Source organism: Sciurus carolinensis, chromosome 6 (assembly GCF_902686445.1).
Source record: "Sciurus carolinensis chromosome 6, mSciCar1.2, whole genome shotgun sequence".
NCBI lineage: Eukaryota > Metazoa > Chordata > Mammalia > Rodentia > Sciuridae > Sciurus > Sciurus carolinensis.
The window spans coordinates 81,457,677-81,473,680 of record NC_062218.1 but is presented as its reverse complement, the minus strand read 5'-3'; the positions used below and the strand labels follow the sequence as shown (position 1 = coordinate 81,473,680).

Sequence of the window (16,004 nt, the reverse complement as noted above, 5' to 3'; positions counted from 1 at the left end):
GCATTAACACTGATTAACAGAGAAGGGATGGGAATTAGCATGAAAGAACATCAGATCACTTAAACCAGGAACCCTATGGGGAAAAGCTATTCAGACTTCCCATTAGCATTTAAAAAAATTTTTTTTATTGAAAACAAATGGGGTACAACTTGTTTCTCTGTACATGAAGTAGAGGCGTACCATTTGGGTAATCATACATTTACATAGGGTAATGGTGTTTGATTCATTCTGTTATTTTTTTCTTTTCCCTTCCCCCCACCCTTCCCACCCCTCTTTTTCCATTAGCATTTTATGTAACCAACCTCAGACAAATGAGCCTTCGTTGAAAACAGGTGAGTAGATCCAGCAACAATACTTTGTATGGTGTAGGACCCCAGATGGAACCTGAAGAAACACAAATATAAGAGAGAAAAATGAGGCAGCTACTGGTAAGCAAAGCACTGTTTCTGAGGGCAAAGGACATGTTTTAATGCTAAAGGCAAAGGGGAGCCTCTTGGGAACTGCACCTCAGGGTCAAGGGTTACTGCCAGTGAGAAGGGAAGGTGGGCAGATTAGGCTAGGGGAGTTTGGGATATCCAGGTGAATTTTAATCCATTTGATCTTTTCAAAGACCCCGCCTCCCCACCACACACACACCCAGAAATATCATTTGTTTTAAAAGAGAGAAAGGAGGAAAGAAACCTACATGTGCTATCTGGCTAGGTGTGAGTTCTCACAATGCCTTGGCAATGGAGAGAAATTTTAAAGACGCTAAATAAATTGCTATTCTGAAATAGTTGGTGGCCAGGCTGGTCTAAGTGACCTGGTGTGGTGTCATGCATGGCTGGCCTTGATTAGTACTTGATGGAATACCGCTGTTAAATGATTCTAACCAAAGAATTATGTTTATAAATGTGAACATTTCTGGGTGTTTCAATAAACTGTCAAGGAAGCATTTTTCCTCTCACAGCAAATCACAACTCCTGTGAACCAGCACAACACTGATGGCTTTTTCCAAATGCAGAGCCTGAGAACACTAAAAGTCATTTTCTGAGAAACTTACTTCTGTACAAGCTTATTCCAGTTCTCCTTGACAAAATCCCATGCCAATAAGTGTCCAGGAAAACGTCGGCCCACTGTTCTAATGATAAATGACAACTTTTGTGTTCGGATGATATCTCCATCGAGGCTACTTTTCATTAACCTGAAGAGCAAAACTGATTTAGTCTCCAAGATAATCATTCATGAAGACATGGTGGCTCTACTGAAATTAGTATTGACTTCCTAAGTAAAGCTCCATAGCAAATCAAGGGAAATAAGTGTTGAATTAGTTTAAGAGTGAAAGTTTGCCATTTTTTAAAAATAAAGGATGAACTCGACACAGGCATTTATATACACTGTCACATAATAATTTTTGATATAGGAAGGGCATTTAGGGAATTGATTCTGATAGAATTTATTACAATTCTTGAGATTGGTATTTCTGGCATAAACATTTTTGATTTGAATAGGCAGATAAGTATTTTAATTTCTTTTAAAAATTGGGCTGTTTAAATGATTTGACAATGAAGATATATTTCAGAATATACTAATTAATAGTTAGCATTTGTTGATTTTGTGTACAAGACACTAAAATGTCCAACAAGATGTGGCAGATTAAACAAATTATAATAGAACCATACTTGTGAATATTATGCAGCCATAAAAACAAATAAAATAGGCTTTATGAATTGGCTTGGCAAACTCAATGACTGATTACTAATCAAAAAGAATGTCATAAAACACTGAGTGTAGGATAAACCCATGTTAAAAATGTGATTAAAGTTGGGCATGCTGGTGTATGCTTGTAATCCCAGTGACTTGTGATGCTGAGGCAGGATTGCAAGTTGAGGCTAGCCTCAGCAACTTAGCAAGATCCTTTTTCAAAATAAAAAATAAAAAGGCTATGGATACAGCTCAGTGGTAAAGCACCCCTGGGTTCAATTCCCAGTACTGAAAAAAAATATGGTTAAATATACATGCATGTATAAATGCATATGCAGATTGAGCATCCTTTATCTGAAATGTGGGAGACAAAGTGCTTCTCTTGTAGAAATTTTCAGGTGACGAATGCTTAAGCTGTAGACCACAACTGCTACTATTAACAAAGAGAAGGGCAAATAAGAATGAAAGTGAAGGATCATGAGAGACTTTCACATTTTAGTTCATCTTCTTAGGTACTGTTTGAACACTTTATAAAGGGAGTTTATGTGGGTGTTACACTAGAGAATAAAGAATGTTTTCTCTATCTGCTTAGGTCAAAGGCTGGCCACTGCTTTAAAGAAAATGCTTATTTTTGGTATATTGTTTAGAAAATAGGCACATGCTGAGGGCATCTCTGTGAGAACCATTAGGATTTATCTAAGTGAAATTACATAAGAGAAGCAAGGAGACCCAGAAGCCTCCACCTATCCTTCTTGCATGGCTTTCAGCTTCTGTGTGCATGCTTCTCACTTCTCTTGGCTCAGGCTCCTGTATGCTGCCCCTGCAAGTTCCTCCTATTAGGAGGCCTCCTTACAGCCCTTCTTTCACCCATGTGAAATTCCCATTTCCAAATCTTCATTAGCTGGATGTTAAAAAGAAGCCTAATAAATTCGAATGAAGACAGAACTTTTAAGCTTTTATACTATCTTTTTGTTTAAAAAAATTTTTTTTTGTTGTACATGGACAGAATACTTTTTATTTATTATTTATTTTTATGTGGTGCTGCTGAGGCTCGAACCCAGTGCCTCATGAGTGCTAGGCAAGCACTCTGCCACTAAGCTACAAAGCCCTAGTCCTACATTATCTTCTGAAGTGTCTGCATTTTTAAAATGACAGCTTGAACAGAGCCTTGGCCCAAAAGAATGAGGTACTAACTGTGGAGTTTAGGATAACATGCCAAAGGGAAGAGACATTTTTGAGCAGGGTAGTTCCTGGAGGACAGGGTTGTGATACTAATATTTTCCAGCCTCTTTTGAACAATGCATATTCTGCCTATCTATAAAGGTTCAGTCCCCGATATGAAGCCCAGCACCTGCAGCATCACATCACACTGCTCAAGTCAGGTCTGGCTTAAGACAAAAAAGAGGAAGAGGGATATCTCAAAGAAAATGAGCTTCCATCTTAGGAGCAAAGTGCTTTTTATCTTTTGGTTTCAAATTCCTTGACTAGCTTCATACCAGTATAGTTTCCGTACATCCTCTGAGCTGGCAAGAGCTTCAAGTATTTTGTTCTTCTCTGCTTCAGAGCCGATAGATTTGTACTTGCTTAAGAGGAATGACCAGCCTTTCTCAGTTTTTGCTCCAGCTTTGAACACAGTAGTCATAACATCAGTAGGAAGGCTGTAAGAGAGACAATGAAAATGAGAAGAATAAGACAGCATTCTGAATATAGAGACAAGGACATGGTGTTGACTGGCGGTGATGTGCTAGGAGGCAGGGTAGGCAATAATCACAAAAATTTTAACTATACAATTAAGAGTCAAGAAAAAGGTTAATTCAGTGATTGCTGATTTCCTAAGGATGTGACTCTGAAGAACATCAGTTCACAGTTTAATTTAATACAATAATTATTCACTGAGCACTATTAGGAATCAGGCAGACAGCTGACTGGATGTTGGAGAGGGGAAAGGAATGAGATATAGTCCCTGTCCTCCAGGACTCATGGCTATCTCAAAGTGTACAATGATAATAACATGCGACAAGTTTCATGGTATAAATACAGCAGTGTGAATGTGGGACAGAGTGTAAGGAGAAGGGATGAAACACAGTCTACTTCCTTCAACTTTTGCCTCAGAAATGGGCGAAAGTTGAAAAGATTATTCAAATTCCCTACCACCAACTTTCTGATACTTGATTCTTTTCTCCATAATGCCCAAGAAGTTGCCTGGAGATAATCGATCATCACCCAAAGTGTTGCTACTAACTGTTCATTCTACCTACCATGTTTTATTTGTAGATTAAAAGAGATTTATTTGTCATCACACCCATAAGAATAGCTGCTATCAAATAAAAACAAAATAGGGGCTGGGGATGTAGTTTAGTGGTAGAGTGTTTGCCTAGCATGTATGAGGTTCTGGGTTCAATTCTTAGTATTGCAATAAATTTTTTTAAATCAGAAAATAACATTGGTAAGAATGTGGAAAAGCTGGGATATTTATATAATTTTGGTGGGAATGTAAAATGGTACAACATGACAGTTTCTCAAAATACTAGAAATAGAATTTTTATGATTCAGCAATACTATTTCTGAATATATTTAAAAATGAATTCAAAGCAAGAGTTCCAAGAGGTATTTGTATACCCATGTTCATAGCAGTATGACTCACAATGCTAAAAGGTAGAAGAAATCCAAAGGTCTATCCATGAATAAATGGATAAACAAATACAGTATGTACATATAGTGAAATATTACTTGGTCTTGAAAAGGAAGGAATCTCTGACACATGCTACAACATATGTGAAACTTGAAGACATTATGCTAAATAAAAAAGGACAAATGCTGTATGGTTTCACTTATAGGACATATCTACTGTAGTCAAACTTATAGAAGCAGAAAGCAGAAAAGTGGTTTCCAGGGGTCATAGGGAGGAGGGGTGGAGAATTATTTAATGGGTATAGAGTTTCAATTTTAAAAGAGCAGAAAAGTTCTGGAGATTGGTGCACTCCAATGTGAGCATACTTAACAGTATTCAACTGTTAACACTATTAAGCTGTACACTAATGAATGGTTAAGATAGTAAATGTTATGTGTACTTGACTAAATTTTTAAAAATGTCTTGTCTTAGAACATAGGTGCATAGAGCTCTTCTACATTAACAGTTTTACAACATTTATGACCCAGGATGAGAATATCTGTTTTCAGTATGACGTGAGGTAAAAAGGAAGGGAATTCACTTGAGTGGACATACACTTCACCTTTGAGTTCCATTGGATGCTGTCCAATCATCAAAGAGCTTCATGGCTTCAGTGTTGCAGTTCTCCAGGCTGTGGGTACAAGCAAATTCTAGCAAGACGGACCGAAGCTCTCGCATAGATGGGGGACCCTCGTCAGTCCAAGTTTGTTGTTGGATTTGGTTTTGAAGCAATTTAAATACTCTAGTCTAAAGAGACAAAATGGATTATAAAGGAGTAATAATAATAGAATAATTGGCAAAATCAGGACAATTACATCTTTTCCCCAACATTCATTCCATGAGGAAAAAAAAAGGGCATAGATATTTCTCATTAGATATCAAATGACATATGAATTCCATGTATAGCTGAGATGAATCCACTCAATAACAAAGTCTGTACATAAGGTTGCTACAAGGAGGAATTTTTTAATGATAAACACAGAAAGAAGTAATGGTATCAGTGCAGTATGCTGTGTGTGCTCAGCTAGAAGTTATTTTCCTGCCCAAAATGATCACCTATAACCACTCATTGATGGAAGGAAGTTCAAACTTCCTGACCTAACACTTTAGACTGCATAAACCCACAAAACAAGGAGAGAAAAATGTACTTCTTTTCTGAAGACTAATGTTTAAATGTTTCTGAATTCAATATTAAAGCTATTATAATATATCAACTAGTCTGATGCTATAGCAAATTAATATAACCAAATTAACAAGAAAATGAATACTATAGGGAAGAAAAATTATAGTATTCCCCCAATGTTCTATGTAAAAAATTTTCAAACCTATCAGAAATATGCAAGTACAGTACAGTGGAAATCCATATGCTGTTCATCTAGATTTACCACTTTTTAACATCCTTTTGTTTTGTATGTGTGTAATAAGCACACACATGCTTGTTTTTTCTAGTTTTAGCTGAACCATACGAGAATAAGTTACAGACATGATGTTACATTTGTAAATAGTATAGCACGCAACACCCAGGAATAAGGACATTCTCTTATATAACCAAAATGCCTTATCACAATTAAGAAAACAATTATTTAATAATATCTACTATACTACCCAGTTCATTGTTATAATTACTTCAGAACAGGATATCATTGTAGAATATGTATTTTTTGTATTTAGGAGTCACCAAATTTTTCATCTCTCTACAATAAAAGCATAAAACTATTCACAGTATTTTCATATTACTAAGTATTTTCATGTAGCAAATTGTTGTCCATGGGGAGCAGTGAAGGCAGACTTAAAAAACTACCTATGAAATATGCATTTATTAAATCCATTAGAAGAGAAAAAATTCTAATATAAAATTAAAAAAAAAAAGAAAAAGAAAAATTTTACAGCTATATATAGGAGGATCAAAATGAAAAAAAATTTACTGGTGTCCCCTCTCCCCCAGGAATCTTAGTCAGGGGGGATTCCCTTCCACTGATCTTTACCATCACCATCACTCTCAGATCTCAACTAATCAATGTCATAGATGACCAAATTAAAAAATCTTTCAACTCAGAAATACAGTTCAAGTTCTTCACAAAGCATTATTTTCTTCTTGTGTATCACTGTCAATACCCAAAATGAGTCTTGTTTGGAGAGTTTTAAACTTGAGGCCATTTTTTCAGTAGACCTTCTCTGAATAAGTCTCTTATGAAGCTGAATAGGAGAATCTAAAAAAGAATCTATGCAAGAAGGACTCAAAGTTTGTGATAATCTATTTTTTAACTTGCTTCATTTGTTCAAAAGCAATGAAATAGAAAATAGACAACTTGTGGAATGTGTTAGTGGTAAAGCTTGGGAGTTACTGGGAGGACATGAAGTGGAAAATATTTGCAATGTGGATTGATAATGCAAGGAACATAAAAGCAAAGCAGGAGATCCCCATGGACACAGCTGACTGACTTGGTAGCAGCTGTCTTCAACTGGCCTGACCTTTTCAATAGAATTCTGATAGCTCACTGTCCCAAATGACTAAATAATAAAAGAAATTTAACAGCTACTCATAACTGTCAAATAGGAACAAAGGAAGAATGGAAGGGGAAAAAAGTTACATGTTTGAAATCCCACTGTAAAAAAGCCAGTGGAGAAACATGGCAATGATTATGAAGAGTTTATTATTACACAAAGGAGCTCATAGAAAAAATGGCACTTCATGTATTGAAAGCAAAGAAAACCTGACCCTTGAAGATGTTACACCACTGCAATTATGGAGTGCAGTTTTGCTAGTTTGTCTCTCTAGATGACATCATCAAGAGGAATTCTTAAAATAGCTTAGTTTAAATATGTTTCAAATTATAAAAATAATTATATTTTTAGAAAATTTTGTTATAAACTATGATCACTTATAAGCAATTTAGGTTACATTTTAAATTAATATTAATGAAGCAGGTACTTCGAACTACCTTTCCCTTTCAGAGATAAAGTAAGATCTATTTTTCTATGGTTTCTAAATTAATGTCTGAAATTTTAGCTCATCAAACAATAGAATTTGTCCCTATGATTTCATAAAGTGAAAACAGGAAGTGGGGAGAGGAAATAAGTTGTTGGGTTATATAAATTATAAACAATGGATATGCAATAAAATGCAACAACAATAACATACAATGACTTAAAAAATAAAAGATAGGGAAAGATGCTGGCACTTATATATTACATTTTGATTTACTGCTTTAATTTTACACTGACGCCCAGAGAGTTCTTTCCTAGGTCAACTTAGTTTCTTAAAAGTGAAATGTCAGTTTTTATTGAAAAAGGCTTATCCCACCAATGCCTCATATGCAAGAGAATGACAGATTTGTAAGTGATAAAACAGGAATATGGCTAGGATCAGACATTAACATCAGATGTGAACAATTTAACAAGATTCAAATGTGCCTCCAAATCCACCCACCACAACACCACAGTATAGATCACAATATGTGCCATATATCATGTACGGCCTACACAAAAATACCCAATAAATATATATAATTCTCTGGTTAAAATTATAAAAATAATTAGACACCAATTTTAAACACTAATACTTTGAACATTGGATTCAAGGATTCAGAAAGGTCTGCCATTCCAATCCTAATTACAGAGTGTCAGGTACAGTATAGATCACAATATGTGCCATATATCATGTACGGCCTACACAAAAATACCCAATAAATATATATAATTCTCTGGTTAAAATTATAAAAATAATTAGACACCAATTTTAAACACTTATACTTTGAACATTGGATTCAAGGATTCAGAAAGGTCTGCCATTCCAATCCTAATTACAGAGTGTCAGGTTTCAAAGTTTGAGAGTTTCGATGCTACCATACTGTCCTAAAATTAGAAAAAAAAATTTCAAAGATACAGGTTCCCCCTAGTGATGAACTGAAGACAACCTGGATTTTAGTTAACAATATGAAGACCTATAGCAGCAAAAAGAACCATGATCTTAGAAACATATACTAAGCCTCTTTTCCCCACCATCTGTCCATCAGTCCTTGGGGTTCTACCCTGTAGTATGTTCAAAATAAACACACACCTGCCCAGAAAACTGGAAATCATCCAGGATGAAGATCCAGTAGGAAGAAGAGTTACTTGAGTGCCAATAAGAAAGAATTCCAAAGGTCCAGCTCTTTGAATTGAGTTTAACATCTATATTCTCAGCATAGGGCAGCTTGAGGTAAGTATCAAGTGCTTCCTGAGACTAAGCCCTAAACAAAGCTAATGGAGACAGCTGGTGGAAAATGGTTTCTGTCATGATGAAACCTAATTAGGTGGATGGCTTCAGAGTAGGCAGACATTCTTTATATTCAGAACTGATACTGTCCTTCAATAGGGGGGAAAATGAGTTACATGTATTAATCTTATTTACTGCTACCTCTATTGGGTTGAGCAATGACCCCTGCCCCATTCATGTCTTCTTGGAATCTGTGAATATAACTTTATTTGGGAATAGGATCTTTGTATATATCAAGTTAAAACGAGGTCATGCTGGCAAACAGTGGGTTCTAATCAAATGATTGGTGTCCTCAGAATAACAGGGAAATCTGGGACACAGAAACACAGGGAGAAGGCCATGTTGACATAGGCAGGGATTGGAGTGATTCATCTACAAACCAAGGGATGCCAAAGATTGCTGGCAACCACCTGAAACTAAGAAAGAGACAAGAAATAGATTCTCCCTCAAAAATAACAAGCCAACACTGCCAACACTTTGATTTTGGCTTTCTAGTTTCTAGAACTGTGAAAAAATAAATATCTGTTGTTTTCAGACACTAAATTTGTAATAATTTATTAAGCAAACTAATATAGTACCTCAATTTGTACTGATCTAATATGACGTTTATCACCTCCAAAGTAATTCTACAATTAAAAATACAGATATAGGGCTGGGGATATAGCTCAGTTGGTAGAGTGCTTCCCCAGCACCGCAAAAAAAAAAAAAAAAAAAAAAAAAAAAAAAAAAAAAAGATATAAAATGAACTATACTGGTGCTGAGAAAACCAGACAGCCACAATGAAGAAAAAAATGAATCTTGGTGTCTACCTCATACCATACACAAAAATCAATTCCAGATCCATCCTAGTTCTAAATGTAAAAGGTAAAGTTCAGAAGTGAACACAATATCTTGATGTAGGCAAAAATTTTGTACACTAAATTACATTGAAAGTTGAGTTTATATGAATTATAAACATCATTCAGAGGAAAATAAGATGTTTGAAAATACATATGATCAATAAAAGATTCATATCTGCAATAGATAAAGAACTTTATAAATCAGTAAGATAAAGACAGCAAATTTAATAGGAAAATTAGCAAAAGACTTGGGCAGTTTTACAAAAGATAACATCCAATATTAAAATAGTAAACATATCAAAAGAAATTCATCTTCACTAGTCATCAGGGAAATGCAGATTAAAGCCAAAATTGCAGTACTGGTAAATACCCTCTAAAAAAAATTTACTATGAATACTAACTATGGCAGATCTAGAATTTGCATATACTGCTGATGGGAATGCAAATTGGTACAACTATGAAAACTACTTGACAGCACAGCATTAAATATGCATATGTTATGAGTCAGTGATTCCATTTCCAGACATATACCCCATAGGAATGCATATAAATGTTCTCCACAGACACAAGAACAACTCATATTAGTGCTACCTGTGATAGCTCTAAACTACAAACAACCCACATGTCTATCAACATTAGCCAAACTGGTTAACAAATGGCTAATCTCTTTACATACCAACATAGAAAATCTGTGTTGGATTTTAAATTTGCCTTAAGAGATTAGCAAGTTATCTCCATACCTCTTGGAAATGCACATAAAACCTGTAAAAAAAATTCTGTTACTAACATTATAGATATAAAAGATATACTGTAAATTGATAATTTCATTTTCAAGAAAACAACTAGATGTGGTTCTGATATTTTAAATCTTAAATGTATAGTCTATAAGCTTTTCAAACTATTTTTATGTAAAATTTCAGCTTTAAAAAGAAAACAAATGATAGTAAGAAAGAAGCATTAATTTTTCTAACAAAAAGGCATCCTGAAAAGATGACATTTCTGGGACACAAAATATAAGAACACAACACAGAGAGTAGGCTTTGGAGTGAAACTAATCTGGGTTTGAATCTTGGCTCTATAATTTACTAGGTAAGTGCCTGGGGAAGTTGCTTAGTCTCCTCATTTAACAAGGATAGAAACACCTATCTTGGCAATGTATGAGGATCAAATAAGGTAATCTCCATTAAGCACTCAGCATGTACAGAATATAAAAAGCACTCAGATGCTTTTGTTTCTGGTGTGCTTCACTCATTTATTCATTTAACATTTCTGAGTGTCACCCTGGGCCAGGTCATGTTCTAGGCACTAGTTTTTATGAGGGCTGCTAGTTGAAAGCCTTATGAAACGGAAAATGATAAAATCTTATCCATTAGAAAAGTCCTCAGAAATAATCTTCAACATCTCATGCACTAGGAATGAGGTGCTTTCTTTGGGGTCAGATCAGAAATGTGTGGGAGAGGGTGCTTTTCAAGCTCCATCTGGCCCAACTGCCTTGTATTCCCTTCCTTCACTGAGAATCACCCATAAAATCAAAGCGTCATCACAGAAGATGTACAGTAGCACAATAACAGAGGCACAAAGAAGGTTGTTTTTAAAACGAATTTAATCCAAACCCTTTCTTTTACAAGTAAGGATTCTAAAACTCCCAAAGACTTATTCTAATTCCTGGTCCAAGGCCTTCTTCCTTTTTCCAAAAGGTGCCTTTTGCCTGGGTTCCTGAAAACCTGATTTATAAAGCAAGCCCCTATTGTCAGAATATGCTGAATCAGAGAATTAGACAAAAATAAAGAATTAATCACTACCTCCCATCTTTAAAGACTCAACCAACAGTTTAATACTGAAAGTGTCTAAAACAACAACTGTTAAGATCAGGAAAGAGGTTTTAGGGATCCTAATTAGAATAAGATATATTTATTACATGTTTGTACAAACATATCAAAATAGATTCCACTGTCATGTATAACTAAAAAGAACAAATTAATAAATAAATTTTTAAATTAGAAAAAAAAAAAGAGTAAACAACTTGCAATACCAAGACTCCTTTAGTGCTTGCTAATAGTGTCATCAGCCACTGGATAGCAATCAGCAGGATTCCTAAACAAGATACTTTCAGCACAAATATAAAGGCCTGATAAATAGCAAATTATTGGGATATCTACTTTGAAAAAGGTCCTATTTAAAAAATTCATTGTGTGAAAACAGGATTAAAAGACAGCCATTTTCTTTATATGTGACCCCACTTTGAGAGCAGTGTCAAAAGTCTACATTTGGATATTCAAACAAATCTACCTTAAACTAAATTTTATCATCTCTTCATGGTAAGCAATTACATTTTGTTTCGAAGTAAAGATTTCACAATCAAGAAAGTGAAGAAAATGGAATTTAACTGTTTGCTATTTTAGTCCAATACTGGCTGAACAAACTCAAACTATAAACAACAACATTAAAGGCAGGCAGTAAGGGAAATTGGCAGAAAGACAGACTTACCACCAGTCTCGAGGCCAGATCCATGTGCCCTAGTTTCTCAAGAAGGTTAAAGATAAGGCCAGTCTGGAACAGAGCTTCAGTGATGGGTGCAGTATGGTTCTCATTTCTAAGATAATCAATCAAATCAAAAGCCCTCTGAAGAGGCACCTTGCCTAGGCTAATGGATAAAAGAACAGGAAAAGTAAATATACTGAAACACACAGAAAAATTCTATGAATGCTGGAGAGAAGTTTTATGGCTAGATGGTGAGTCTCAAAGATCAGAAATTTAACCATAGAAATTTAAATTTCTGATCTTTGAGACTCACCATCCTGTACCGTTAATACTCAGTATTATTAATTGTATGTTCATGTGGTCCAACGTTAAAGATGCATTTTAAGACAAAAATACAATAGCTCATGTTTTATTCCTTAAGTCACCTCTGAATTTCTTCTGATTCAGTAAAAGTATCACAATGTCTTAGGTGAGAAAAGATAAACAGTACAGATTTTCTTTATTTATTAAATTAATTATATTTAACAGAAGAGAGGGAATGGCACAGAGAGTATGTGAATCAAAAACGTTTCCTTGGTTATTTTTCAGAAATTGTTTATCCACTGTGAATTTATGGTGAGCACATTTTAAACCTGTAAGCATTTTATAAAAGTCATAGTAGCAATGGTTGAGATAATACAAGAAGGTCATTTCATAAAAAATGAACCAAAACAAGGCAAGAACAGTCAAGTAGAACCCTGTTGAATATTCCTCATGCTTACAGGCCAATTTATCAATCTAGATAGTAATCTCTTCAAAGGCTATCTTTACAGTAGGCCACTGCCATTCTTGGCTGTGAGATTCTATAATTTATGAGGTGGCTGGAAGGTGAGTAGTCTACAGATAAAGAGACTCCAGCCATCAGGTGTCCATCAAGCCAGTAGGTGGGCACTAAGCATCACACTTAAATCCTACTGCTGCTTGAAAAGAATTCTCTCTGTGAAGCCAAAGGAAGTCTGAACTCCTAAAGTAATTTATTCAGCAAAAATATGTATTCTGCTTGTTGGTGTCTACTCTTGAATTATTATTTAAAATTTTGTTGTGTGTTCATTAACTTTTCAATGTTTATAGCTGACGTTCCGAAACCATTTTTCTTTTTCTGTTTTGGTGATACTTAGGGGTACTATTACTGAACTACATCCCCAGTGCCTACCCCCACTCCCCCTATTTTTTTTTTGAGTCAGAGTCTAAGTTGCCAAAGTTGACTTTGAACTAAACTTGAGATTGATTTTGCCTCAGTCTTCTGAGTCACTGGGATTGCAGGCATGCATCACCATGTCTGTCAGTAAACCATTTTTCTGAAATATTCTTTACCTCAGTAATTCATCAAAACAACAACAAAAACTCAAACCAAGCATACTCTACCCTGCAAGTTCAAAGATGTTGTTGATGAGGTTGGCTCGGTCTTTGTCACTTAGAACATAAGGATTTGTTTTCAATTGTTTGATTAGTGCTGCCCAGTCATCATCTGCATAATGTACAATATAATAGCCAGTCATGTTTGTATTGACTTTGACCCACTGTACTTGTTCTGTAAGATTGATGATATCTAAGAGAAACCAAAAACAAAACAAATGAGAGAAACATTGAGAGAGAAGAAAATACAAGAAAAAAATTTATCAGATTCTTTTAATACCTTTGCTATTCCAATTCTATGAAAAGGACATTCAGATCATGTCTTAACAGGACATATCCATCCATCTTTTTTTTTTCATTAAAAAATTCCATACTCATTTCTGTATGCTGATATAGCAGCAGGTGGGAAAGATCAATTAGATTAAATCAGTTTATTTCTTTTTCCAGGGAGAATGCACTTCTAAGGAATATTTGTAAAGGCAACAACAGCTGCTCCAAGTTGAAATCATTTTTTACAAACCTATGACTAATGAAATTAACTTGGTCATGAGCTAATCTAAAAAATACCAACATTCTCCAGCTCACCAAACAATCTCCTATAAAGTTTTTTCCAAGAAAAGACCTTGGGAGAAAGGACTACAAAGCCCCCTAAATAGGGGGCCCCATAAAAAGGGAGAAAAAGAATGGCAATAGTTCCACTGGATGAATGCAAATAATTATGAAAAACTGAGTATCCTGACTGATAAGCAACCTGTCCTGTTGTAAACCTAGCCAATTCCAGATGGTAGAGAGGAGGAACCCAGGTGGGAATGTATTTGAAATTATTACTGTCATCAAGCTGACAGAATATAAACAGTGCAGCCAACAGTATAGAGGGGAGAGTTATCATTTAAGGCATCAACAAACTAGTCCCTTTCAGGTCTTCTGAATGATCAAGAATGGAGGACCTTAAAACCACAGATATCAAAAATAATAGCTTTACACACAAGGGAGCGTAACTACATCCTGCAGCTCAAATATGGATGAGGCCACCCTCATATGTTCTTAATTTATTATAATCATTAACAGATTAACAGTCCAAATTTCACAGTCCATTGAAATGTACAAAAGAGTGAGCAACTCTGATCTTCAATGGCAGAAACCCAATGAAGTAATCTAATTGTGATTTTTAAAAAGTTATTTGTCAATGAGCTATGAAATCAACTACTGTTTTGCAAAGAAAACATTAAAGCACTGAAACAGAAAACATATTTTACTACAAAGTTTCAAAATTTCATATCCAATTAGCTTCCAGGGAGCTAGTATTACACATGCAGTTGAACTGCATCCCTTCTAGTTAATATTTTCTTTAATATCCTTTATTTTCTCTTATTTTATTAGGAAAAAAGGGCAAGAGCAGAGAATGGCACATGATAAATAATTTCATTACATCCCTTTCTATTTTTTTTGAGGGGGGTGTTTACTGGGGAATGAACCCAAGGGCACTTAACCACAGAGCCATGTCCCCTTTTTATTTTATTTTGAGACAGGGACTCGCTAAACTGCTTAGGGCCTTGCTAAATTGATGAGGCTGGCTTTGTTCTTGAGATCCTCTTGCCTCAGCCTCCTAAGCTGCTGGGACTATAGGTATGAACCATCACACTCAGTCATTATATCCCATTCCTATTTCTAAGTGCCTTTCCCTTCATCACATGTCTTTTAGTTTCACAAATATATTTCTGGAACAGTGATATGCTTTCAGAAACATGAATGTTTCCTGTTAAATTTAAAATAAATACCTCCTATAGCTAAAGAGCTTAGATTTTAGTAAGATGTGGATAAGAGAAGAAAAGGGAGAAAAAGAAAGTGGAGAAGGAAATATCATTTTAGTGTAATTTCTTCAACATGTGGCCTTGAAAATGGCCACATTTAGGTCTTCTTATTCATACAAATAGCTGTCCAAAATTCATACATATGGGGAAAAGTGACAAAGACACTGAACAAATATAAACTCCTGTATAGATTTAACAAATTGAGATAATAAGCTATGGTCAAGTCTTAAAGCAGAGGCCTGAAATTACCTTCTCTGAATAGAAAAAAATGAAAATAAAGAGAAAAGAAATGAAAATAAGATTATAGTAAGCATAATTCTCAGTGGGAGTATAGGAACCAAGGAAATTCAACTGACCTCAGCATCAAATATTTTTTGTAAGATAGAACATTTTCAATGTGGGTTCTCAAAACCTGACTGGCAGAAATTAGAACAGCAGCAGCAGCAGCAAGGGAAATAAGCAGTTGAGAGGAGGAAGTAACAGTCATATGTGGGTCATATATTGGCCAAGTTCTATCTCTAGATTAAAATAATTATATTACAGGGCATTTTGTATATTCCCCTTTACTGAGATTCTTTTTAAATGGAGGACAAAAAATATTTCATCATGCTTTGAATATTTTTTCCTAGAACTCTTTATAGTTAAATCTGAAATTGAGTCATCTCATTATAGACTAACATTTATTCATTCAATAAATTTTTATGTGTCTACTGAGTGCCAAGTTTACAAGAGTGATTCATATAGCTATGATTCTTACCCTCAATTGGGGTGTATATAGAATACAGGGATAGACATTAAGTGAAACAGTACTTACAGTATATTAAAAGTGGAGAAGTAGAGGATGTTATTAAAAAACCTAAATAGGA

At 34.9% G+C, this 16,004-nt stretch overlaps 1 protein-coding gene across 3 annotated transcripts in view; it reads right to left on the bottom strand.

Annotated features, from left to right (window-relative positions):
• Lnpep (leucyl and cystinyl aminopeptidase) overlaps positions 1 to 16,004 on the bottom strand; it is a 91,179-nt gene that overhangs the window by 9,373 nt on the left and 65,802 nt on the right. For all 3 annotated transcript variants that reach the window (XM_047554970.1, XM_047554969.1, XM_047554971.1), the window contains exons 12-17: positions 13,337 to 13,520; positions 11,939 to 12,095; positions 4,917 to 5,101; positions 3,180 to 3,341; positions 1,043 to 1,183; positions 303 to 384 (exon numbers count right to left, since the gene is read on the bottom strand). In XM_047554970.1, coding sequence (XP_047410926.1) covers positions 303 to 384; positions 1,043 to 1,183; positions 3,180 to 3,341; positions 4,917 to 5,101; positions 11,939 to 12,095; positions 13,337 to 13,520 — 911 coding nt within the window. The remainder of the gene's footprint in view (positions 1 to 302; positions 385 to 1,042; positions 1,184 to 3,179; positions 3,342 to 4,916; positions 5,102 to 11,938; positions 12,096 to 13,336; positions 13,521 to 16,004) is intronic.